This window comes from Mustela nigripes, chromosome 16 (assembly GCF_022355385.1).
Source record: "Mustela nigripes isolate SB6536 chromosome 16, MUSNIG.SB6536, whole genome shotgun sequence".
Lineage (NCBI taxonomy): Eukaryota > Metazoa > Chordata > Mammalia > Carnivora > Mustelidae > Mustela > Mustela nigripes.
The window spans coordinates 40,026,454-40,051,957 of record NC_081572.1 but is presented as its reverse complement, the minus strand read 5'-3'; the positions used below and the strand labels follow the sequence as shown (position 1 = coordinate 40,051,957).

At 35.3% G+C, this 25,504-nt stretch overlaps 1 protein-coding gene across 1 annotated transcript in view; it reads left to right on the top strand.

Annotated features, from left to right (window-relative positions):
* The window catches only part of LOC132003231 (polycomb protein SUZ12), a 41,874-nt gene that overhangs the window by 14,588 nt on the left and 1,782 nt on the right, over positions 1–25,504 (top strand). Inside the window, exons 5-12 of the mRNA XM_059378566.1 lie at positions 3,901–3,950; positions 7,102–7,187; positions 9,164–9,395; positions 10,327–10,420; positions 15,692–15,797; positions 19,246–19,423; positions 21,701–21,792; positions 21,987–22,130. Of these exons, the coding sequence (XP_059234549.1) occupies positions 3,901–3,950; positions 7,102–7,187; positions 9,164–9,395; positions 10,327–10,420; positions 15,692–15,797; positions 19,246–19,423; positions 21,701–21,792; positions 21,987–22,130 (982 nt within the window). The remainder of the gene's footprint in view (positions 1–3,900; positions 3,951–7,101; positions 7,188–9,163; positions 9,396–10,326; positions 10,421–15,691; positions 15,798–19,245; positions 19,424–21,700; positions 21,793–21,986; positions 22,131–25,504) is intronic.

Here is a 25,504-nt window from a genome sequence, read left to right as displayed (position 1 = left end):
GGATCGAGTCCCACATCGGGCTCTCTGCTCGGCGGGGAGCCTGCTTCTCTCTCTATCTCTGCCTGCCTCTCTGACTACTTGTGATTTCTCTCTGTCAAATAAATAAATAAAATCTTTAAAAAAAAAAAAAATCTTAAAAAAAAAACAAAACAGGGGCGCCTGGGTGGCTCAGTGGGTTAAGCCGCTGCCTTCGGCTCAGGTCATGATCTCAGGGTCCTGGGATCGAGTCCCGCATCGGGCTCTCTGCTCGGCAGGGAGCCTGCTTTCTCCTCTCTCTCTCTCTCTGCCTGCCTCTCTGCCTACTTGTAATCTCTCTCTGTCAAATAAATAAATAAAATCTTTAAAAAAAAAAAAAAAAAAAAAAAAAACTGTACCTCAAACCACCTGTGGTGAGGGACTTTTCTGTGCTTAATTTTCAATCTTTTATAGATTGATGTTTTTATAAATATACTTACTGATGACAAGCTTGGAGGATGTTATGGCAACGTTAAATTTCTATTATAGTGTTAAAAGTCTTACTCTTAGTTTCTTACTTATGGATTGGTAACAAGTTTCCTTAGTTCAGTTTGCAGACTACATATTGAGTAACACTGATTTAAAATATTTTGGGGGGTAGATCAGTGCAAGATGTTTCTGTCAATTCAGAGTTGGAACTTAGAACCACATTTTCTTTTCTTTTTTTATTTTTAAAGATTTTATTTATTTGTTTGTCAGAGAGAGTGAGCACAGGCAGACAGAGTGGCAGGCAGAGGGAGAAGTGGCTCCCTGCTGAGCAAGGAGCCCAATATGGGATTCGATCCCAGGACACTGGGATCATGGCCTGAGCCGAAGGCAGCCACTTAACCAACTGAGCCACCAAGGCGTCCCAGAACCACATTTTCTATAAAAACAATCTAAATAACACTAAGCACTACAGTGTAATGGGTCATGATCCCTGACCTTAAAAATCTGTTACTCTAGGAGCAATTGGCTGGCTCATTGCATAGAGCATGTGACTCTTGATCTTAGGGTCATGAGTTTGAGCCCCATGTTGGACATAGAGTTTAAGAACAAAAAAATCTTGTTCTAGGAGACATTGCTGTTCTTCTGAAAGTATGTTGAGTGCCTTTCTATAAGACACTGCTAGGTGCTAGGGAAACTGATGTAATAAAAAGATTGTCTCAAAAGGTAATATGTATGTAAAAAGAGTGACAAAAAAGTGGTATATACAAATACTTGAGATTAAGCTGTGATCATTAAGCTCTGGGATGGTTGGGGATGGGGTCATTATAGAATAGGGAAAGGGTACTTTGATGAGTACTTTATTGTTTTATGTAAGCCTCACAATCTTAAGAGAGGTCATTTCCTTATCTTACAGATTTCAGGTCACGGCTAATAACTGGAGCCAGAATTTAAACTTGGATTTTTCTGTCTACCATCCTGACCTGTTTATTCTTATATAGGCTTTAGCAGAGAAAAAAAAATGGGAGCTATATAACAGATAGCAATTAGACAAAAGACTTGGCATTTGGAGACTCATTGGAATATTTGGGGAGAGAAATGATACATTCAGAATGGGGTTTTAAGAAAATTAACGTGGGGCGCCTGGGTGGCTCAGTGGGTTAAAGTCTCTGCCTTCGGCTCGGGTCATGATCCTGGGGTCCTGGGATCGAGCCCCGCATCGGGCTCTCTGCTCAGCCAGGGAGCCTGCTTCCTCCTCTCTCTCTGCCTGCCTCTCTGCCTACTTGTGATCTTTGTCTATCAAATAAATAAAAATAAAATCTTTAAAAAAAAAAGAAAAGAAAATTAACGTGGCCCTGGTATGTACGTTTAAGTCATGCAACTAAGAATGGGATAGATTAGTTGTGACTAATGGATTATCTTCTAACGTGGAGATTATAGAATATTCTTCTTTGTCTTCAGTTATGTTTTGGAGTTTTGCTAATTCTGGTTTGTAAGGTAACATTTATGGAACTATTTTTATAGGAGAATGCTAGTTATTTTTTAGTAAAATGGCACATAGATTTTGTAGATGGCAGATACACTTTTTAAAATCAGCTTTGGATATAAAATACACCCACCTTAAATATATAGTTAGAGTTTTGACAAATGAATACACTTACATAACCATAACCATGATCAAGATGTAGAATGTTTCCATCATCATGAAAAATTCCTTTGGGCTTCTACAGTCTGTCCCCTTAATGTGCTTTTTTTGAAGTATGAATTATATACAGTTAGATTCAGTCTCTTTGGTATATAGTTCTAAATTTGGACAACTATGCATAGGTAACAACCACCACGGTCAAGATAAAGATTCCTAAAAATTTCCTCATGTACGTTTTATGGTCCACCCTCCTTTTTCCTACTCCTTACGTGTTTTCAAAATATATCTGATTCATGTCTGAAAGTAATATACATGAATTACCTGTTTTCAAGAATCCCATTGTGTACCATTTTTATTTTGTTGATACTTAAGTTACAGTTGTTACTCTTCATTTTCTCTCATATTTATGCTTTCAGAACTCTGGTTGCACCCTTCATAGTCATTTTGTCCTCTGCTGATACTCTGACATACTTTTCTTAGTACTGTTCTGGAAATGCCCTTTGAAAACTTCCACCCTGTAGTTTTTTGGTTTGGTTTGGTTTGGTGTTTTTTTTTTTTTTTTTGGTAGGATTTTATTTATTTGTCAGAGAGAGAAAGAGCACAAGCAGGGGAGAGTGGGAGAAGGAGAAGCACACTCCCGCAGAGCAGGGAGCCCGATGCAGGACTCAGTCCTAGGACCCCTAGATCAAGACCTGAGCCGAAGGCAGTTGCTTAACCAACTGAGCCACCCAGGCGCCCCCACCCTGTAGATTTTTAGCATACAGTTTCAGGGCTTACCTCAGTAAGAAGATAGAGGCATTTTCACATCTTCTGTTGAAGGATCACTGTCCTCTTCTCTAAGAAAGACAAATCCTGGGCATAGTTATAAAGCTAACTTCTTTATGATATGTCCTTGTTTTCAATCATTACTTGCTCCTTAAAACTCTCTGGCCTCAATGTCTTTTTATAACTCTTCGCCTCTGATTATAAGAATGACTAAAATGTCACCTTACTGCCTTTTACACTAGTATATTTTTTCGGTAAGGAATCAGTATTGCTTCCATTCCCCTAACATCTGTTCCGTCTGGCCCTCTATAATCTGGTATCTATCACATGACAAAAACTGTGTTCTAGAAAGTTTTGAATGGCTTCTGATTAACTGATTGCTCTCTTTTGCAGTTTAAAGGTACTACAGAAACCTATGAATGTTTTTGTTTATTCTGTCATATCTTAATAGTTTTTCTATTGTTAGTTGATAACTTTCTAAAGGATCAGTATAATTTGTTTCCTTTTCTATTGCTTCTAAAAGTAAATGAGAATGATGTGTTGAAACAATAAATTGCAAATCTATAGCAGATCTATAATTGTATATTTTACCCCTAATGGAAGAAGAAAGTGATGGTTCCGTTTGATTTGTTAGGAGATTGAATTTCCATAGCTTTAAAGTATTCAGATACATTTGCATGAACTCAGCTATCCTTATCAGAATTTTCTTTTCAGGGGTGGGAGGGGAAATGTGTCCTTATTTTATAGGCAGAGTACTAAAGCACAGTAAATACTCTTGCCCCTCATTTGGTAATCTGTTTTTGTTTTTTTTGTTTTTTTTTTTTTTCTGATGTACTCCATTGGTGTTTTTGTGTGTTGTTTTGTGTTGGGTTGTTTTGTTTTTAGTACATAGACAATGTGTAGAGTCATGGGCTTGCACAGTTAAGAATAAGAAAATCAAACATTATAAATTAGCTGAAGTAACTTTGATTTTGGTGTACTTTTTTAAAGTTTAGTGCTATTTTTATTATAGAGCATTAAAGTGATAAACTTTTGGTTTGTTTTTTTAGCTTGTCAGCCCATCTGCAGCTTACATTTACTGGTTTCTTCCACAAAAATGGTATGTACTTAAAAGTAAATACATTGGCATTTTAATAATAAAACACTTTTGTGAATGTAAAAAAAGAAATTTTTTTTTTGCGTGTAAATTTATAAAATTATACTAGTGGAAGAAAGGTTGATTCTGATAATTCCGTTTCTTTAGTTGACTTATCCAGTGGTTTCAGTTACTGCTTTATGTGGTCAATGGTGAGATGTGGAAGATGTAACTTGTACCTGTTTAAACTTTAAAAGTAGGAAGTTCTTAAATTTTGTGTGTATAGAAATGTTTTGGCAATTTGTTTAAAATCTGTATACCTGGACGAAGACTTGGATCTTGTAGGATTTTGATACAGTTAGGAGTCTGTATTTTAATAAAGCACCAAGATGATTCAGAAATAGGTTGTTTGAGGAACAGATTTTTAAAAACTGGCTTAAAAGCTTTGGTAGGTAAACTACATATATAAAATCCTGTTCATAGCCTGGTTTCCTTATTGCTTCCTGCTAGCCATTTAAGTTTTAAGTAGATTTTGAAATTGTTAAAATTATTCAGTGTAAATGTTTCTGTATGTGGCTTATTATCTAAAATGAAATTCCAATTCTTATCTCTAAAAAGCCATACTTGTTAGGATACTAACCTATATAACATTATCTTACTCAATTTAGAGCCATCATCTTCCTAGAGATTATAACTAGAAAATAACGGGAAAATCTTCAATTAAATTTCTTAAGTTTTACTATTTTTTATTTCCAGTATTTTTGGACTTTAAATTGTCTTAGAACCTGAACTAGGTGAAGAGTCCCCTGAGTAGAATCCTTTCTGTATGAACGTTTTTAGTTGATGGTATTGCATCGTGGTTTTTTTGCATTAATAAAACAATAGAAACAACCACTGCTACCAAAGGGATATATCAATATTTTAGATATTTTACGAAGAAAAGTATATAGTCTTAAATGTACTTCATTAAGAGAGGTAAAAGCATGCTAGGTAAAGTTTCAGTTGGTTTCAAATTGAGTAATATGCTGCTTGAGTTAATCCACCTTTATTGTGTAATGGAATGACATCTTTTTAAGAAACACATCAAGGTGATCATCTTTGGTATTGTTTAGTAAGAAACAAAGTTTAATAATAATATGGTTACATTAGAATAGTTTGATAACTAAGTCAGGTTTTTTATGTAAGTAGTTTGAAATCTGGTCATAGTTCTATTAACTACTGTCACTATACTTCTGGCTTTGCCTTAGATCTGATCCATTTTTATATAGAAGTAAACTGAGTAGCATTTTTATGTTTTTTCCTTAATCACTTAAAACCGTCTTATAGAGTCCTTATTTCTAATCATTCTTTATACTTGGTTTTTCTGTTGTACTTTTAAAGTACATGGACTCTAATACTTTAAAGCTTATAGTTTGAATTTTATAGGTTTGTTAGCCCTTTGTTCCCAGGGACATACATAAAATATATGTAAGTTATCCATAACTGAAATAGATGATGGATATTAATGAATATTTACTAATTAATACTGTTACTTGATTGATTAATATTTAATTTTACTTGAAATAGTTTAAATTCATTGGATTAAACTTTTTTCCTGTCTACATGACAAAATACATAGAGTTCAGAATTGCTCAAATTCACTTGAAGTTTTTTTTTTTCTTGATGTTACTGAGGTAAATGAGAAAGTAAACTCTGTTGATACTTCTGTTTCCAGAAAATAATTTCCCATTATAACTTTGAAAATTAGTGGAAGTTGGGAAGAAGCAACTATATTGCCTCTCTTGTCTAATCAAGGTATATTTGTAGTTTTTTTTTAAATAATATTTTTAAGAAATCAAGATAGAAAACCAACATCAAGATCCCTAAAATTTGATTATTTTTTTCCTTTTGTTTTTAAATGAAGACTTTTGTTTAGCTATTACTACTTGAAGCTGCTTAGAATCAATACACAAAGATTATTAGGGTACTATTTTCATGGTGATTATGGTTTGGAGAGCATTTTTGTTACTGCATTTTAAACACTGAATTTTTTTTTCCATATTAAAGTTTTTTTACTTTGAAAGTTTACAACTTTCAAAGAGACTGATTGAAATGTATCTTATGTACACACCCTACGTAAGAATGTTTTTAAGTAGAAAAAAGCGTTGTGCAAAATCTCAGAAGGAAAATTATTTGTATGTTTGTAGATTCATCTGTTGTCGTAGTTCTATATATTATTGAAACCTAGTAATGATTGATTAAATAGTTTGAACTATTAATGCCTCTGGGATTAAAGACAAGTAAGTTATAGAGAAGTACTCGAGAACCTTAATTTGCAAAAGACTTTGTCAGTTAATTGATACAGAGAACATAAACGATTATTTAAAATTAAAATCCCTGAACTTTATAAACCAAGATAGATTCCCCTGTGTAGTAAATAATATCCTAAATTTAGCTATCCTGCTCAGGCTTTAGAGAAATTCTAGGGAAAAAGTAAAAAACTATCTTTCTTGTGAAATGATAATATAATTGTTTGTAAAACTTTTACATATGAAATCCATTATTTTAATCCCTTTGATCACAAGTCCTAGTCAAATCCAAGAACTTTTTGGTTTGCTGTCGCATTCAAAATAAAACATACATAGTACTAACTAGTTCAATTTAAGTATATCTTTAAGTAATTTTTCTATTAATAGATTGTGGGAGGAAAAAAATTTAAAATGTTTGCATGTGGTTGTCTCTTGAATATTTCATTTGTGTTTTCTGCCAAGAAGCTTTAACTGTATTTGTCAAAAATACTTTTGACTAGCAGTTTATTATATTTTCTTTTTATCGTAAATGTTAAATCTTTATATCCATATAATCAGTAAATGTTTTAGCATTAATTAAAATAATTGAACATCTTATTTGAATCAAAAGAAATCATAGTATTATAGGAAGGTAATTATAATTGTATTGTGAAAAGTTTGTTTAAATGACATATATATAAAAATGACTTTATATATAAATATAAATGACTTTATATATAAAGGGTTTTAAAGAGTTTGCTACAAATTGGGGAAAAAATTAGTAAACTTCTGGGAAATCTTTATTATAGGAAGTCTTTTTGTCTGAAATTCCCAGACTTCTTAGGAAAATGAGTATGGTATTTATATTTTTAAACAAAAACATTTTAAAGTATTGATTTTCTATTTAGATAAGCCATCACAAAACTCAGAAAATGAACAAAATTCTGTTACCTTGGAAGTCCTGCTTGTGAAAGTTTGCCACAAAAAAAGAAAGGTAACATATGACACAATATTGGTAGATTATGTGGAATAGTCTTTTAATTGAGTATGTTCATGCATATATATTGTGCTTTTCAGATTTTATTTATTTATTTGACAGACAGAGATCACAAGTAGGCAGAGAGGCAAGCAGAGAGGGGGGGGGAGCAGGATCCCTGCTGAGCAGAGAGCCTGATGTGGGGCTCGATCCCAGGACTTTGGGATCATGACCTGAGCTGAAGGCAGAGGCTTAACCCACTGAGCCACCCAGGCGCCCCTATATTGTGCTTTTAAACCTTGAAAGCTTTTCTTTCTTTTTTTTTTTTAAAGAGAGAGCATGTCAGGGGAGTGGGAAAAGGAGAGTCCCAAGCCGACTCTGTGATATAAGCACAGAGGGCAGAGCCCAAGGTGGGGCTCAACCCCACATCCCCGAGATCACAACCTGAATTAAAACTAAGAGTCGGATGCCCAACCGACTGTGCCACTGAGGTACCCCATACCTTGAAAGCTTTTAAAGATGTTGATGGCTGAATTAAAAAAATGATAACCTTTTTTGCCAACCTCCTAGATCTTAATGTTTTTTTTTCTGGGCAGCTGAGGGATCTGCATTAAACTTTCTGCTATAGGAGTTTGACAGTGAAGGGAAGAAGCTATCTTTTAGCATCTTAGGACATAAAATCAGATGCTTCCCTATCACTTTGATCTCTTAAATTTTTAGCAGTTTATACCAATTGAAATTTAAATAAGGACTGTGAGAGTTTTTCCCAAAAGGATCACCTCTTGTAACACTACTCTCAAGCAAAGAAATTCTGTTGCTAGTGTTATTGCCATTGATCTATTAATACATTGCCTCAAATTTCTATTTATCAGGTGAAATCATTCACCACAGAAACACATGTTTGGATGGTTAAATTTTCTCAGCAACCAGTACTTTTAGTGGCCTCAAGATCTTGGGTATTTTAGGATTAGGAATGACCTGTATAGAGATTTCTGTTTTGACGTTCTTCCAAAATCTTAAAGTGACACAGGACTTGAACACTACTAAAGCACTCATAGGGAGTGGACTAAGGTGATTAGGAGACAACAGTTTAAGTATATATTCAAAATTTCAAAGTTAAGAAATACCATTCCTCCCTTCCATGCAATCCCCATATGCATGATAAACAGCGATGTGAACATTCTTGAAGATGCAGGCAAAAAAATGTGAATACAATTGTAGTGTCCTTTTTGTGTTTCAAAAAATAATAGATGTAAACATGTACTTAGAAGGATGTATACAACCAACTGCTAATATTAGTCATCTCTAGAGTATAGGACCGGGAGGAGGTGGGGGAAACTTAAATATTTCTCATTTTATACTCTTGTAGAGTAGAATTTTTTATTAGAATAAGAATGTATTTGGTTTTCAAAAAGAAGCTACTATCTTGTTATAAAGGTCTTTCATATCTTCCAGTTTTTCAGCTATTTAAGCATAACTCCAGTTATATAATTTCTACAGAATATTATTCATAAGATGAACAATGTTGCTCCAATAAGCAACATTTAAATACATGGATTTAATACTTTGTAACATTGACAGTGGTGTTTTTATAATTCTTTTTTCATTTCTAATGGTCCTATCAATTATTTTGTTAAAATAGAAAATTTAAGGGAAAATATTATTAATTTATATGAGCTTAATAAATACATTTTAAGCATGGTTTTAATTCCAAATGTCTAATTTGAAACTATTTCAGATCACCATCAGCTAAGTATTTTATATACTGTACCATTATTTTCATTATATTGGAGAACCTTAGTTGTTAATATTTGGGATATAGCTGTTCCAAATTTTCTTTTTCCTTCATCACAATTTTCAGAAGTATGATTAGAATTTTAGCATGCCATTTGGTAATGATGTTTCCTATATCTGTGATTATAAGTTTTATTTTAATTCTTGTAATAATTGCATATGCATAAATAAGTATAATTTCATAATCTTTGCCTTTGCAGGATGTAAGTTGTCCAATAAGGCAAGTTCCTACAGGTAAAAAGCAGGTGCCTTTGAATCCTGATCTCAATCAAACAAAACCTGGAAATTTCCCGTCCCTTGCAGTTTCCAGTAATGAATTTGAACCTAGTAACAGCCATATGGTGAAGTCTTACTCATTGCTATTTAGAGTGACTCGTCCGGGAAGAAGAGAGTTTAATGGAATGATTAATGGAGAAACCAATGAAAATATTGGTAATTTTTATTTTAATAGTTTTTTCTTAAACTTAGCTTTCCCAAGGAAGAAAATGGTGCAGAACTAGAAGTAAATTGCATGCATTCTAAAGGCGTGAAATGACCTTTATTTGCAGATATTTTACAGTCTGATGAGATAATTAATTTTACGGTAGATTACCCTGGATTTTTAAATGGTTGGCTGTTGTGCTGTACTAGGTATTTAATCTGTAAAGTTCTCATTTTTACATGATGAAACATATTTCATGTAGTAAGAAAATACATAGTGAACACTGGATGGAGAAGACTGGTATTTCCCATTAGTCCCTCAGCAAACAAAACAATGAATTCATTCCTACCCCCAACACATGACATTTTATTGTGAAAAATTTCATATGTATATAACTGTCTAAAGAGTTTTATATAGTAAATATTTGTTTACCTACACTTATATTCTGTAATTAAGGTTTTATTGTATTTGCTTATCACATATAATCCCTCTATCTTCCCACCTGAATCTACTTTTGAGGTAATCATTCAACCAGCACATAAGTGCCCGGAATACAAAGATCATTAAAATATTCAGTCCTGTCCTCCAGAAGCTCTCAAAAGCTGACCTAGCATGCAGAGATAGATATAAGTAATTGTAGCAAAATCATGAGTGGGATAATAGAGGTATATGTGAAATTCAGTAAGAGGCACCTTTGGGGAAATAATCTTTGAGTCTTGAAGTAGCCTTTGACTTTGAAAAGTAACCATAAGTGAGGATTTTTTCTCCTTGCCTAGTAAGGACATAAACATATGGTAAAACATAAAATTGAAAAGTGTAAGTCTTAACATTATATCACAAATTAATTGTAATTTGTACCTAATTTAGGATTAGGGACCATATCATAAACAAATACCTTTGTGTTTGAATATTTGACTCATACGAAATGTTTGTGAAATTCAGATGTCAATGAAGAACTTCCAGCCAGAAGAAAACGAAATCGTGAAGATGGGGAAAAGACATTTGTTGCACAAATGACAGTATTTGATAAAAACAGGTAATGTTGATGGACACCTGAGTCTCCCATAATGTTCTAGAAATGTTTTTATTCTGAAGGATAATATAGTGGTGTTGTTTTCTTTGCCTTTGTTTCTCTTTATTCCTTTTTTTTTCTCTAAGATTTTATTTATTTATTTGACAAAGAGAGACACAGCAAGAGAGGGAACACAAGCAGGGGAAGTGGGAGAGGGAGAAGTAGGCTTCCCACTGAGCAGGGAGCCTGACACGGGGTTCGAGTCCAGGACCCTGGGATCATGACCTGTGCCAAAGACAGACACTTAATGATTGAGCCACCTAGGTGCCTGTTTCTCTTCATTCTTAAAAATGATAAAACAAGTTTTGTAAATACTGAATTTTTCTCTTTTGTCACATAGAAAGCAGTAAACATATATGAGTTGCTGTTTGAATGGCTCATTTAAGATTGTTTATTAGGCATTGTCACTTCTGAGTGTCTACTCTTTGTCAGACACTGTTTTAGACAGTGAAAAGGCATCAAAATCCCTGCCTTCATGGGGCTTATTTTCTAGTGGAAGAAACACACCACCACCCAAAAATTATACCAACTCACTATTGGTGAGTGCTATGAAGAAAAAGAATAAATGGTTGTTTTATAGAGAAAGGTAGGTCTAGGAGAAGGTAATATTTGAAAGAGACCTGAATGAAGTGGGCCCTGTGTAAATTTTGAGGTTATGTATTTACTTATAAAATTAAGGAAGAAATCAGTGTGTCATCATCATTTGGCTCTGTGCATTTGGCACAGGGTAGCAAAGAATACCTGAATTTGTCATCATCTCTTCAGTTTTTTTTCCACTGGAGAGTGAAGCATCTTAGTGCTAGTAAAAAAATACCTAGGAGGCAAAGGCAGCATTCTTTTTTGACAGCATCAGAGAATGAAACCTATAATGTGCTATGAGTTCTTGTTTCCAGCTGCTTGCTGGTAATTAACACAGTTCACTGTTAGGCATAGGGGAAAGTGGCAAGTAAAGCAATTAGTACATTCCTCCTACTCTTTAAAAAAGTACTGAGTATCGCCTATTAGCCACCAAGTAAAGAAAGTTACAAGGCTTTTAATAGGAAAGCAAAGATGGCTAGGAATAATGCCATAAATGCTGGCTACTGTATTGCTGTATTGTCTTAGAATAAATCACTTAATATTACTATTCAAATATATCACTTTATATTAATCAAGATAGTGTCTTTAAAGTCAGAAATTTGTAGGTTAGAGATTTACATGGGAAATAATAGAAACATGTTTTAGGAAATTGTTGTTATGTCTATGGGAGAAGCAACTAGGACTTGACACTGCACTTCATTGGTGTTGGCCAGTGTTCTGTTTTAGGCAGCATGGGAATGGGTGTTGCGTTCTTTTTAAAAATTATTTCTGCCTTACACATGTATTAAGCTATTCCTTGTATGTATGAAATACTGCTTTCTATTTAATGAGTAAAGGTACCAAGTAGAAACTGTGGGAGAATTTTCCCCCAATTATTTTGAAAATTTCTAAACCATAAAAAAGTCGAACAATATAGAAAAATCATTAATACCCACATACCCTCACCTAGAATTCATCAGTCATTAACATTTTATCACATTTGCTTTATTTGTGAGTGTGTATTTTATTCTTGTGCTTAACCATTTGAAAGTTAGATTGTGACACTCTACTTTATTCCTCACTCCTAAACATTTCAGTGTATGTATCTCCTAAAAACAAGGACAGTTCTTCATAACCACAATACACCTGTCATACTCAGTAACTTTAACATAACACAACAAATACTATCCCCAGTTGACCACAATAATGCTTCTTGTAGCTGTCCCACCCCTACCCCAAGGGTTTCAATCTGTGGGAAGTTGCTATATCTATTCAGTCTTCTTCTGTTCGGGATAGTTCTCCAACCCTTTGTTTTCTCTTTTCTTTTTGCCTTTTGTGACACTTTTTATTGTTGTTAATCATAATTCATATATTGCCCTTTTTTTACATTGAAGTATAGTTGACACATGATTGTCCTTTCAGGTGTACAACTTAGTGTTTCCAGCAATCCATACATTTTGCCATGCTCACCACAAGTATAGTCACCATAGAAAGTTATTACAGTATTACTTACTATGTTCCATATGTCATAGTTCTCATCTCTGTGACCTACTTATTTTGTAACTGGAAATTTTCACTTCCTAATCCCCTTCACCTATTTTGCTTATCCCCCACACTCCTCCCCTCTGGCAGTTGCTAGTTTATTTTCTGTTTTTATGAGTCTGTCTTTCTCTTCATTATTATTTGTGACACTTTTTAATACAGACCTTTAGTTTTCCAAAATGTCTATCAGTTTATGATTAAATTCAGGTTAAACATTTTGGGAAGAATACACTTGAATGGTGATGTATTCTCTGTGTACATCACAGATGCAGGTAAAATTAGGTTTGATCACTTGGTTAAGGTAGTGTGTTCACAGTATTTCATCATTGTAATGATATCTTTTCCCTTTAAATTAATTAATACATCATCTCTGGTAATCTCACTTTCAACTGGGTAAATGTGCATTTTCTCCCCAACAACCTTCCACCTAATAGTGTAGCATCCATCAGTGATTCTTGTTTGAAAAAATTTTCCTATGGCAGTTGCCAAAATGTTAAACATTGCATCATTTCTTCCATGTTTATAGGCATTTTTTCTATAAAATAGAATAACATTCCTCAGCTCATTTTTTATCGGTATTTTAATCAGTATTTCTTCTTAATCAAATAACAGATGCCATTTTTATTCATTCTGCTTTAATCTGCTCATGTTGTTATTCATTTTAATGCTCAAGTTGTCCCAGACTTACTCTGGAGGAACCCCTCTAAATAGAGCCCTATTTGACTTTTTTTTTTTTTTTAAGATTTTATTTATTTATTTGTCAGAGAGAGAGCGAGAGCGAGCACAGGCAGACAGACTGGAAGGCAGTGTCAGAGGGAGAAGCAGGCTCCCTGCGGAGCAAGGAACCCGATGCGGGACTCGATCCCAGGACGCTGGGACCATGACCTGAGCCGAAGGCAGCTGCCTAACCAACTGAGTCACCCAGGCGTCCCCCTATTTGACTTTTTGATTTAACTTTTATTTATTGTTTGTTTTTCCTTATTTTCTGAATAGTAAGATGCCCCAGGCTTACATTTCTTCTCCTACTTCTACTCTGGAATTGGCCATTTCTTCAGAGTCTTGATTCCTTTTTTTTTTTTTTTAGATTCTATTTATTTGAGAGAGAGCAAGCATGCATGAGTGGGAACGAGGAGCGTGTCAGATGGGGAGGAAGGGAATCTCAAGTAGGCTCTGCTCAGTGCAGAGCCAGACATGGGGTTGGGCTTGATCTCATGACCCTCAGATCATGACCTGAGCCGAAACAAGGAATCAGATGCTTAAGCCAGAAGGGCCCCCGCCTTTTTTTAAGTGGTGGGAGCCCAATAACAGTAAGTAATCTCTACACCCAGCATGGGGCTTGAACTCAAAACCCCAGGATAAAGAGTTGCATGTTCTTCTGACTGAGCCAGTCAGACACTCCTAGTCTTGATTCTTTTTAATGGAGGAAAAGCATTTACAACCCAAGATCTCAGGAGTTAGATGTGTAAAAAGTTCTTTTTATAATCTCAGAGAAGTTAAAGTCTCCTTAAACAATGACTACAATTCAAAAGCCATATAGAAAAAGTATGAAATACAGAGCAAAATTAAAAACTTAACTCTGAAAACAAAAGCTAAGTCAAAAATAAAATGACAAGGGAGAATTAATTTCAACTCCTACTATAGATTGATGTCTCATTTCTTTAATATAATAAATCATACTCATTAAGAAAAATACCACAGCCTAGTAGAAGAATGAGTGAGAGAGAAAATGTTTAGAAAAAAGGAAAATATATCTGGTTCTTAAACATTTAAAAGATAAGACATCTGAATATAAAAGTACACTGAGATGTCATTTTTTCACTTACCAGTTTGGCAGAGATCAAAAAACTGATAAAGCACTGTTGATGAGGCTGTGGGGAAAAAAGGGCCTCCTCATGCACTACAGGTAGGAGAGCAAACTGGATTGTAGCTATCAAATGCACAACTGTAAAACAATATCATACAGCCATGTAAACGCATGAGGGAAGCCTCATTTCAGTTTAGAAGTATATGAGTGTATTATTACCTATACAAATACGTAGAATAACTTTTTTAAATGTTAAGTTGAATAGCTTTACTGCTAGACTGTTGAAGTAGAATAACTCCAGGCTCATAGCGTAAAGACAAATTCTTAAGTCTCAAAATCATTTGGTATTAAGGTCAGACTTAGACTACGCAGATTCAGTTGCTAGCTCTGGCTACTTTGTCATCTTAAGGCGAGCTACTTAATCTCTCTGCCTCAGTTTTTTCTTTTGAAAAGTGGAATAATCTACTTCATAGAGTTGGGAAGATTAAATGAAACATGCAAAGTCTTTCAAATAATGCCTGGCACATAGTAAGCACTCAATAAATGTTAGTTGTTACCACCTAACAGAACTATTCCAAGACTGATGACGAGAAGCCAGATTCTTGTGACGTACAATTAATTATTAAGCATGGTTGAAGAATGATGTTTAGGTTGGTAGTGTTACCAATGTTTAAAGGTATGAAAAATAATGCAAACTGTATATAAACACACATATATGTACACATACATTAAAACTGTACTGTGAGTATGGGCATAATTCTTTGATTCAACTGGTATTTCTTTCATTTATTCATCCATGAAATGTTTATTGAGCACCTATATGTGCCAGGTGCCCCCAGGATCTTATAGTTACCAGAGTCATAATCATTGAGTTTATTGGTCATGAATGAAAGTCAAGAATTCTAGTTCAAATTTTTTCAATAGTCAGAAATGACAGAGGCATAATTCTTAGTGGTTACCTAAGGCAAGTATTATAACACTGTTGTTATCCCATTTCATTAAAGTATAAAGCCTACACTCGTGCTTTATACTTAACGTTTAAAATTTACCAAGTTTTGAGAATTTAGACATATTATTATATATTAGTACATAATAAGTTATGTCTGAGTAGCTACAGTAATGAAGTAATTCTCTAGTAGTAATTACTAGTGCAAATCATTAAAATTGCTTTTGTCAGGAATGGAGAGTAGGTATATTTCAAAGTTTTGTTGGGTGTGTAAGCTAGTTTATAAATTTAATAAATGCTTTTTAGTGTAAATCTAAATATGTAGAATTTGTGTACTTAACAGTAATACACAGGTTACTTTAAAGTGTATGTGTTTGTCTAACAGGCGCTTACAGCTTTTAGATGGGGAATATGAAGTAGCCATGCAGGAAATGGAAGAATGTCCAATAAGCAAGAAAAGAGCAACATGGGAGACTATTCTTGATGGGAAGGTATGGACTGCTTAGAAGGCGGAGCACGTTATAGTCATGAACTCCCATTTTTGATTGATGTTTTCTTTCCCAGATGCAAATTCATGTTGGAAGTAAAGAATCCTTTGTTTTTATACTTTGAAAGATACAAATACCTAGTCAGAGTATTCAGTGGAAAGCGCTGAAAGTCTGGAGCCAGACTGCCAGGTTCAGATCTTCACTCCCTAGCTGTGTGGGATTCTGGCAGGTTATTTAAGCTTTTGTGCCTCAGTTTTCTCATCTAGAAAACGAGGCATAGAATTGATGGATTAAATGAAATAAATATGCTTAGCACCATGCCTGGCATAAAATAAGTGCTCAATAAATGTTAACTACTGTTGTACCCGAAACCAGTACTACACTATGTGTTAGCTAACTTGAATTAAAAACAACCACCACCACCACCACAACAACAAATTGTTGTAAATCCTGTTTATAGTAACAGCAGGCAACATAACGATGACCAATAATACATTTGTCAAGAAATCTGCAGAACTGAGATGAATCAAATTTAAAGTAACTTTTTTGAGACTTGAAAGAATAAATATATTTCTTGGGTAGGCAGACGCAATAGAATAATGACGTCATTTATTTCCAAACATATTAGGTCAGTGTACTATCACAAGCAAAATCCCAGGATTTTTTTTAAGCCTTAAAATTAGTTTCAAAGGAATATTGTGGAAATTTTCTAAAAACATTTACTTACCAGATAGTAGAACATACTATTAAGGTAAAAAACAAACAAACAAACAAAAAAAGCCCACAAACCTTTAAATTCTATGGTACAGTAAACATAGATGAGTTGGATCACTGAAACATTGTTTTAAAGTAGTTTCGTGTGCTTTTGGACTTTAGTTTCTGATAAAATTGGTATTAGATCTGTGTGGGAGACACCATTCATTGTGACAGAACTGTCACAATTACAGCCATCTGTAAATAAACTTAGACATCATAAACTGAAGAAGACTCATAAATGTAAAAGTTAGTATTATAAAACTTGGAAAAATGTAGGTGAATATTAATATAATTTAATATGAAGAAAGCTCTTAAAAGTATGTTGTGAAAGTTAGCATAAAATAATGAAAGTGAATCATTTCTCCACTATAAAAATCTAAAGTTAAAAACAAATGATAGGCCAAGGAAGAAGTAACATACAAAAAGCTATTATAAATCTGTAATTTTATAAATCAATAAGAAAAATAGGCAATCTAATTAGAAAAATGGTTAAAGGACAATCATGCAATTCTTAAGGCGACAAGTATAGATGACTAGCTAGCAAACTTTTAAAGATACTTAACCTTACTAGTATTCAAAGACATGTAAAAATCAGAGATACTACTTTACTAGTTTGACAAAAAGATTGACAGTATCTAGTTGGAGATGTGAGGACACATAATGCTTCAATGTGAGAATAACTGGGGACAGCCTTACCGAGGGGGCAGACTGGCAACGTGGATGACATTTTAATTGTATTTCTAGGCATTAGCAATTAAGCCCAGTTTCTCAATTTTGTCACAAGGTTAGGAACTGGTTAACTGAAAAGATGTAACAGATCATGTCAAAAATATTAAAGTAGTGAGAAATTGGAAATATATTAAATATAAAAAGATTGTCTTTGACAGGATTTCCATGGTATTTAGTTTTTACTGAATATTGTATATATATTCCTACTTTTTCTAAAATTAATGGTTACTTCTAGTTGATGAAATTTATTATCTGTGGTGTTTGAATTTGCTGCAGGTGTTCATTATGTTTTAAATTTCTTAAAGTTTAAATTTTTATTCACAAGAAAATACAGGAGTTGTTGGGTTTTCCCAAGAAATGAAGCACTATGATATGGGCATCCCTTTAAAGTTAAAGCATCTAGATTCGGTTCTTTTTAAAAGCTTTGTAGTATTCTTTTAAATAAATATCCCATAATTTACTAAACCAATGCAATTTTAATGGATAATTCAATTTTATTAACTTTTTTTTTTACCTTTTCACAAATGTGAATATACTAGTACATGTATCTTTATGCATTGCAATTATTTTTATGAGATAAATACCTAGATATGGAGAGACTTACTTTTTCAAAACTGGTTTATAAAAGCACACTTTTATTTCATTACTGTCCAGAATTACAGTTTTAAGAGGATTATTTGTAATAAAGTTATAGGAGTTTAGGCTTGTATGGCAGTAAAATAAACAGGTTTCTTTTTTTTTTTTTTTTTTTTAAGATTTTATTGTTTATTTGAGAGAGAGCATGAGCAGAGGGGAGGGGCAAAGGGGGAAGGAGACTCCCCGCTGAGGGGGAGCCAGATGCAGGGCTTTATTCAGGGATCATGACCTGAGCTGAAGGTGGATGCTTAACTGAGCCACCCAGGCACCCCAAAAAAACAGCTTTCTCTGGAATAGCATGAAAGCAGTCTTCCAGAAGATTATTTGGTTTTCTATATATAAATTGAGAAGTAAAAATTAGAAGGACAAGAGCAGCTAAGATACTGTAGTAATAAGGTAGTAAGGATCTATACTTGATGATTACATAAGAGAAACAAAAGAAAAATAGGATTCAAATGTAATTCTGAAGTTTTTAGGTTAGGGTCACTAGTAGAATGATAATGCTAGGAACAAAACTAATTATACCTGGGATGGAAAGAAAATAGATTCATATCTAAACATATTTTTAGTTCAGTTCAGGGTGACATTGATGTCATCCAAGTGGCAATGTCCAAGAGGCAGTTGAGATACACAGTTTTGGAGCTCAAGTATAAAGAATCAATTTGTGATCATCAATCTAATAAGTGTATCTTTAAGAATAGGTGAGAGATTAGGGCAGATGGCTAAATGTTAGCTAGGAATTAAGGAGACCAGAAGAGTCATCTTATAAGTGATTAGAGGTTGAGGAGGAAAGCCAAAAGAGTTCAGAGTCCCAGAACCCAAAAGGAGAAACCAGGGCAGCTGGCATTGAAGCTGAAGAAGTCAGGACAATTTCTAATTGCTGTAAAGTGTTCAGTTTACAAAAAGAAAGTAGTTGGTCATCTGACAGGTTGCACACTGGCAGGCTTTGCTTACCAAAAGTTTTGTTTTAAAACCATTTTTCAGTTGATTACCAACATGTAAGAATAGGAAGATTTCCCACGAGGTCTTGGATTTCTGACTTCTTTGAACAAATTTGAAAATATGGTTGTACTGGGGTTCGGTTTGCACATGGCAGCAATTCATCCATTGTTGTTAAGTGGCTGCCTCTTTGGGCAACCTGAGCTCTCAGGTACTTTAGTCTGTCCTGTGCCACCTGTGTACTTTACCTGCCTGGCCATCTCTGTAGGCATTTTAGGTTTTCAGATCCATGTTAATTTATCGTAATAGATATCAGGAGGGTTTTTTATTCCTATGATTTCTTTAAATTCATTATGTGGAACCTTCACTCTTTTCATGTTTTCTTTTTTAGAGGCTGCCTCCATTTGAAACATTTTCTCAGGGACCTACATTGCAGTTCACTCTTCGTTGGACAGGAGAAACCAATGACAAATCTACAGCTCCTATTGCCAAGCCTCTTGCCACTAGAAATTCAGAGAGTCTTCATCAAGAAAACAAGCCTGGTTCAGTTAAACCTACTCAGACTATAGGTAAGAAAACACTGCTGTCAGAGTAGTGCTTTGCAGGGGCACCTGGCTGGCTAAGTTGGAGAATACGCGAAACTCTTGATCTTGGGATTTTGAGTTTGAGCCTTACATTGGGTGTAGAGATTACCAAAAGAAAGAAATAAAATAATAATAATGTTTTGCAGAGTTAGGACTTGGGTTCAGATTAATTTATTTGCTGTTTGCTCTAATAATTATTCTTTGGGAAATATCAGCAGTTCTTTATGTTTTACAACAGGTGTGTCTGGGAATTTTTTTTCTTTTTTTTTTTTTTTTAAGATTTTATTTATTTATTTGACAGATATCACAAGTAGGCAGAAAGGCAGGTAGAGAGAGAGGGAAGCACAGGCTCCCTGCTGAGCAGAGAGCCCGATGCGGGACTCAATCCCAGGACCCTGAGATCATAACCTGAGCCGAAGGCAGCGGCTTAACCCACTGAGCCACCCAGGTGCCCCCTGTTTGGGAATTATTTTAAAAAAACTTTAAAAGCACGATGAAATATATAGTGTATATATAACATATATATATATACACACACACACACGTGTGTGTCTGTGTGTATGTATATATATGCGCTATATGTTATATAACACCATCTTTAGATAGCTTCATGTCAATTTAGGACAAGTTTTTCCACCAAATAAATTTCTCTCAAGCTCATGAGAAAAACAGTTGGTTTTCATACCTTTTTAGATTTTGGAACTGCAGCTATATAAATGGTTTTGTAACTGAATGCTTTTTATAAATCATGTGAAGATTTGTATATGTTGTAGAACTGAATCAGTTTCTCAGAGTGTTTTTACAGTTTTAGGGCTGGAAGAGGATCATCATAACTTGAATTTTACCAGGTTACATTTTGTAGGAAATTTTTAGAGGAAAAACACTTAGAAATGGAGTTAACTCTGCTGAGTTAAGGTTCAGATGCATTGTAGTGTTCTGTCATTTGTATCTGCCTGATAGGAACACTGCCCTCAATTAAGAGCATCTGCATGTTTTTATTTAACTTTATTTAAAGAAGATAGAAGGCTTAAGACAGCTGTCTTTGACATTGACCACTCATGTCCACTCATTGTGTGTCTGTTACTGTGAGAGTCAAAGGGATGTAAGAAATGGCCTGTGTCAGGGCAAAGATTTCTCAAGTACATTGTGCTCTGGGCATGTCTTAAAATACTCTGTGGCCAGTCTTAATAAGTAAGTGTTTCAAAGAAACTGAGAAAAAGTTTTATACAGAATTGTACATGAAATGGTTAGTTGTGTCAGAGAAAATAAAAACATTTTATTTTTAAGTCTGTAAAGAAATATACCCAAATTATTAATGGGATTATCCACATTATCTTTTGGATTTGAGGTGATACTAATACAGTCATTTTTAATTTAGTTTTTGTTAAACCAACACTCACTGCTCACTGTTGTGCACTGAGAATATAAAGACCAATCAAAACAACCTCTGACCTCAGAGTGCTTAAACTATAGTGACTACATATAATTATTTGGAGTTTCTTTCTTTCTTTTTTATTTTTTTAAAGATTTTATTAATTTATTTGGCAGAGAGAGATCACAAGTAGGCAGAGAGAGGAGGAAGCAGGGTCCCTGCTGAGCAGAGAACCCAATGCGGGATTCAATCCCAGGACCTTGATTGAGATCATGACCTGAGCCGAAGGCAGAGGCTTAACTCATGGAGCCACCCAGGCGCCCCGGAGTTATTTTCATAATGGTTTAGAATATAAGAGGGTTTTTTGGTTTTGTTCTTTCTTTCTTTCTTTCTTTTTTTCTTTCTTTCTTTCTTTCTTTCTTTCCTTCTTTTTTTAAGAGGCCGGTGGGGGGTGGTGCTTCTAAGAGAGAGAGATGGAGTTCTAAGGGGAAAAAGTGGCTCCTTCCAGTAACTTAAGGATGAGAACAAAAACTGTGGTTAAGTGGGGCACCTGGGTGGCTCAGTTAGTTAAGTGTCCGACTCTTGGTTTTGGCTCCAGTCATGATCTCAGGGTTGCGAGATCAAGCCCCACATAGGGCTCCGCACTCACTGTGGAGTCTGCTTCAGATTCTTTGTCCCTCTCCCTCTGCCCCTCCTGCTTGTGTGTGTGTGTGTGTGCGCGCACACGCGTGCACTGTCTCTATCTCAGATAAATCTTTAAAAAAATTTAAAAAAAAATAGTGTTAAGTACTATAGGTAGAATTCTGTGAAAATTTTATAGTTTTATAAGATACATCATTTCACTTTTTATAGCATGTATTTGCATTAAATATAAAAGTGTATATTTTCAGCTGTTAAAGAATCATTGAATACAGACCTACAAACAAGAAAAGAAAAAGATACTTCAAGTGAAAATCGGCAAAAATTAAGAATATTTTATCAGGTAAACCTAGCTGGCCCTTTTTTAAGTAATCATGAGATGGCTTTGTTTTGCATGTTACATCTTTTGGCATATTTAAAAGAATGTCTCTAACTTGGTTTTCTTTTTAAATTGTTTTAACTGTTTCTAAGGGTGATGTTGAAACAATATCTTGAGATGTTTAAGTTGGAGATTTGTTGTTTTTTTGTTATTTAAAGTTCCTTTATAACAACAATACAAGACAACAGACGGAAGCAAGAGATGATCTACATTGCCCGTGGTGTACTCTGAACTGCCGCAAACTTTATAGTTTACTCAAGCATCTGAAACTCTGCCACAGCAGATTTATCTTCAATTATGTTGTAAGTAACTTTTTTTGTTCTTTTTACCAATAATATATAAGACAGTCTGACTTTCAAAGACTGCGCTTCTTGGGGTGGCTCAGGTGGTTAAGCATCTGCCTTTGGCTTAGGTTGTGATCCCAGGGTTTTCTCCCTGGGATCAAGCCATGTCAGGCTTCCTGCTTCTCCTTCAGGCTCCCCATCCCCCACGTTCTTTCTCTCAGTCTCTCTCAAAAAAGTCCTTTTAAAAATAAAAATAAAAAGTTGTGCCTCTACACAAAATGCCAAATCTTTGCATTTGGTAGATTGCTATATGCATGAATTACAGTGATCATCTTACATATATTTGCATAGTGCACTATATTGACTTATATAATCCTCACATTGGCTCTTTGAATTAAGTGGTGATTTCTTTATTCTTACTCAAACAAGAAATAATTTGTACAAAGTTACCAAGCCAGTAATTATCACAACCAGGATTTTTTTTTTTTTTTAAAGATTTTATTTATTTATTTGACAGAGAGAAATCACAAGTAGATGGAGAGGCAGGCAGAGAGAGAGAGAGAGAGGGAAGCAGGCTCCCTGCTGAGCAGAGAGCCCAACGCGGGACTCGATCCCAGGACCCTGAGATCATGACCTGAGCCGAAGGCAGCGGCTTAACCCACTGAGCCACCCAGGCGCCCCTCTTAATTTAGTTCTTAAAAAAATGTCTTTCATCATTGTTTAGTCATTTCTCTTTTTCCTGTCTCATTACATTATTATTATAAGAAGTGTGGTTCTGAATAGCAGTGTTGAAAGCTTACATGCTTATTCCACATCTTAGAAGGAAAGCATTCAGTCTTTCACATTAGGAATGATGCTAGCTGTAGGGGTTTTTGGTTGGTTTGTTTTCTTAAGGATTTATTTTTAAGTAATCTCTGCACCCAGTATTGAGCTTGAACGTAATTATAACCCTGAGATCAAGCATTGCATTCTCTACTGACTACCAACCAGGTGTCCGAGCTGTAGGTTTTTTTAGGTAGTGAGGTTGAGAAAGTTCCCTTCTTGGGGTGCCTGGATGGCTCAGTTGGTTGGTGTCTGCCCTTGGCTCAAGTCATGATCCCAGAGTTCCTGGATTTAGCCCCACATCGGGCTCCCTGCTCAATGCGGTGTCTGCTTCTCCCTCTCCTTCTGCTCTTCCCCCACTCATGCACTCTCTCTCTCTCAAATAAACAAAATAAAAAGTTCCCTTTTAATTATGCTTTGCTGGGGGGCGTCTGGGTGGCTCAGTGGATTAAGCCGCTGCCTTCGGCTCAGGTCACCATCTCAGTGTCCTGGGATCGAGCCCCGAATCGGGCTCTCTGCTCAGCGGGGAGCCTGCTTCCCCCCCCCTGTCTCTGCCTGCCTCTCTGCCTACTTGTGATCTCTCTCTCTGTCAAATTAAAAAATAAATAATAATAACAATAATCTTTAATTATGCTTTGCTGGGAGTTTTATTCATAAGTGAATGTTTAATTTTTCTAATAATTTTTATACATTTGTTAATGTAATTATGCTGCTTTTCTTTTGTTAATACGGTGATTTAATTGATAAATTTTTGAACATTAAACCAGCTTTGCATTCCCCATAGAACCTCCACTTTGTCTTATATTGTCTTTATATATACTGCCAGATTTGGTTTTTAATACTTTGGGGGGATTTTTACATCTCTTCATGAGAAAGCTGTTTCTCTTTTTTTCTTATGATGTTTTCGGTTTTGGTTTTAACCAGCCTTAGAAAGTGAGGTGGAGAGGTGCCTGAGTGATTCATTCAGTTAAGTGGCTGCCTTGGGCTTGGGTCATGATCCCAGAGTCCTGGGATTGAGCCCCCCCATTGGGCTCCTTGTGGGGACCCTGCTTCTCCCCCTCCCTATGCCTGCCACTCTGCCTACTTGTGTTCTCTATCTCTGTCAAATAAATAAGTAGAATCTTAAAAAAAAAAAAAAAAAGTTAATTGGGAAAGTGTTTCTTCCTCTTTTGTTTTCAGAACTGTTGGTGTAAAATTAGTATTATTTCTTCCTTAAATGTTTGATAGAACTCCCCAATTTGCCATCCTAGAATTTTCTTTGTTGGAAGATTTCCAAATTCTGTAGTAAATAGAGGACTATTCATGTTACCAGGTTTGTTTTGAGACAGGACAAAAGCTATTTTAGGATTTGTATAGTGATCAGTGTATTTCTGTTTCAGATATATTTCAGAAATCCTTCTTTCCAATGACTTGATAAGGCACCTCTTCTTTCTCTTATTCCTGGTGCAACAAGCCGGGCAGGGATCTTGTTGATAGAAGGCTCATTCTCTATTCCTTGGGCTAGTTTTCTTGTTAGTGACACACAGACTGGCTGTGTTCCTGGAAGCACTCTGCAATCTTCTCAACAGTGTGCGAGGGTACTGATGTCACTGCACCAAGGTAATTGATGTCATACTTGTCAGTATTGAGTATTGTTGTTTCTAATCAGTCTGTAGCTGCTAGGCTAAAATAAAAATTTCATTTTATTTCTTGTATTTATCATAAAGTTGGAGATTTTTCGTATATTTATCAGCTAAGCAACTGAATTTTTGGATTTTGCTCCAAGCATTGACTGTGAAGGAAAACCTTTTGAGACTGTGTAAGAATGAGAATGTGTCACTTAAATCCAAACAAAGTGGGGTGCCTGGGTGGCTCAGTGGGTTAAAGCCTTTGCCTTCGGCTCAGGTCATGATCCCAGGGTCCTGGGATCGAGCCCCACATTGGGCTCTCTGCTCAGCCTGCTTCCTCCTCTCTCTCTCTGCCTGCCTCTCTGCCTACTTGTGATCTCCATCTGTCAAATAAATAAAATCTTTAAATAAAAAAAAAATCCAAACCATGAGCCAAAGTGTAGAGTAATAGGGATAGTGGATTAGCCCTCTAGTTGCCATCGAAATCACTCCTGTTTTGGGCCATGTTTTCTCAGAATATTTTTCCTTTAAGAAAAATTATTACCCAGGATGTTCTACTTCTTTATGCAATGGATGTATTTCTAGTAACTTGTTCATAAATTAGTTTTTTAAAAATATTTTCTTAGAAGATTTTATTTGTGGGACGCCTGGGTGGCTGAGTAGGTTAAAGCCTCTGCCTTCGGCTCAGGTCATGATCTCAGGGGCCTGGGATCCAGCCCCACATCGGGCTCTCTGCTCAACCTCTCTACCTGCCTCTCTGCCTGCTTATGATCTCTGTCTGTCAAATAAATAAGTAAATAAAAATCTTTAAAAAATATAATAAAAGGGATGCCTGGGTGGCTCAGTTGGTTAAGCCGCTGCCTTCGGCTCAGGTCATGATCCCGAGGTCCTGGGATTGAGCCCCACATCGGGCTCTCTGCTCAGCCTGCTTCCCCCTCTTTTTCTCTGCCTGCCTCTCTGCCT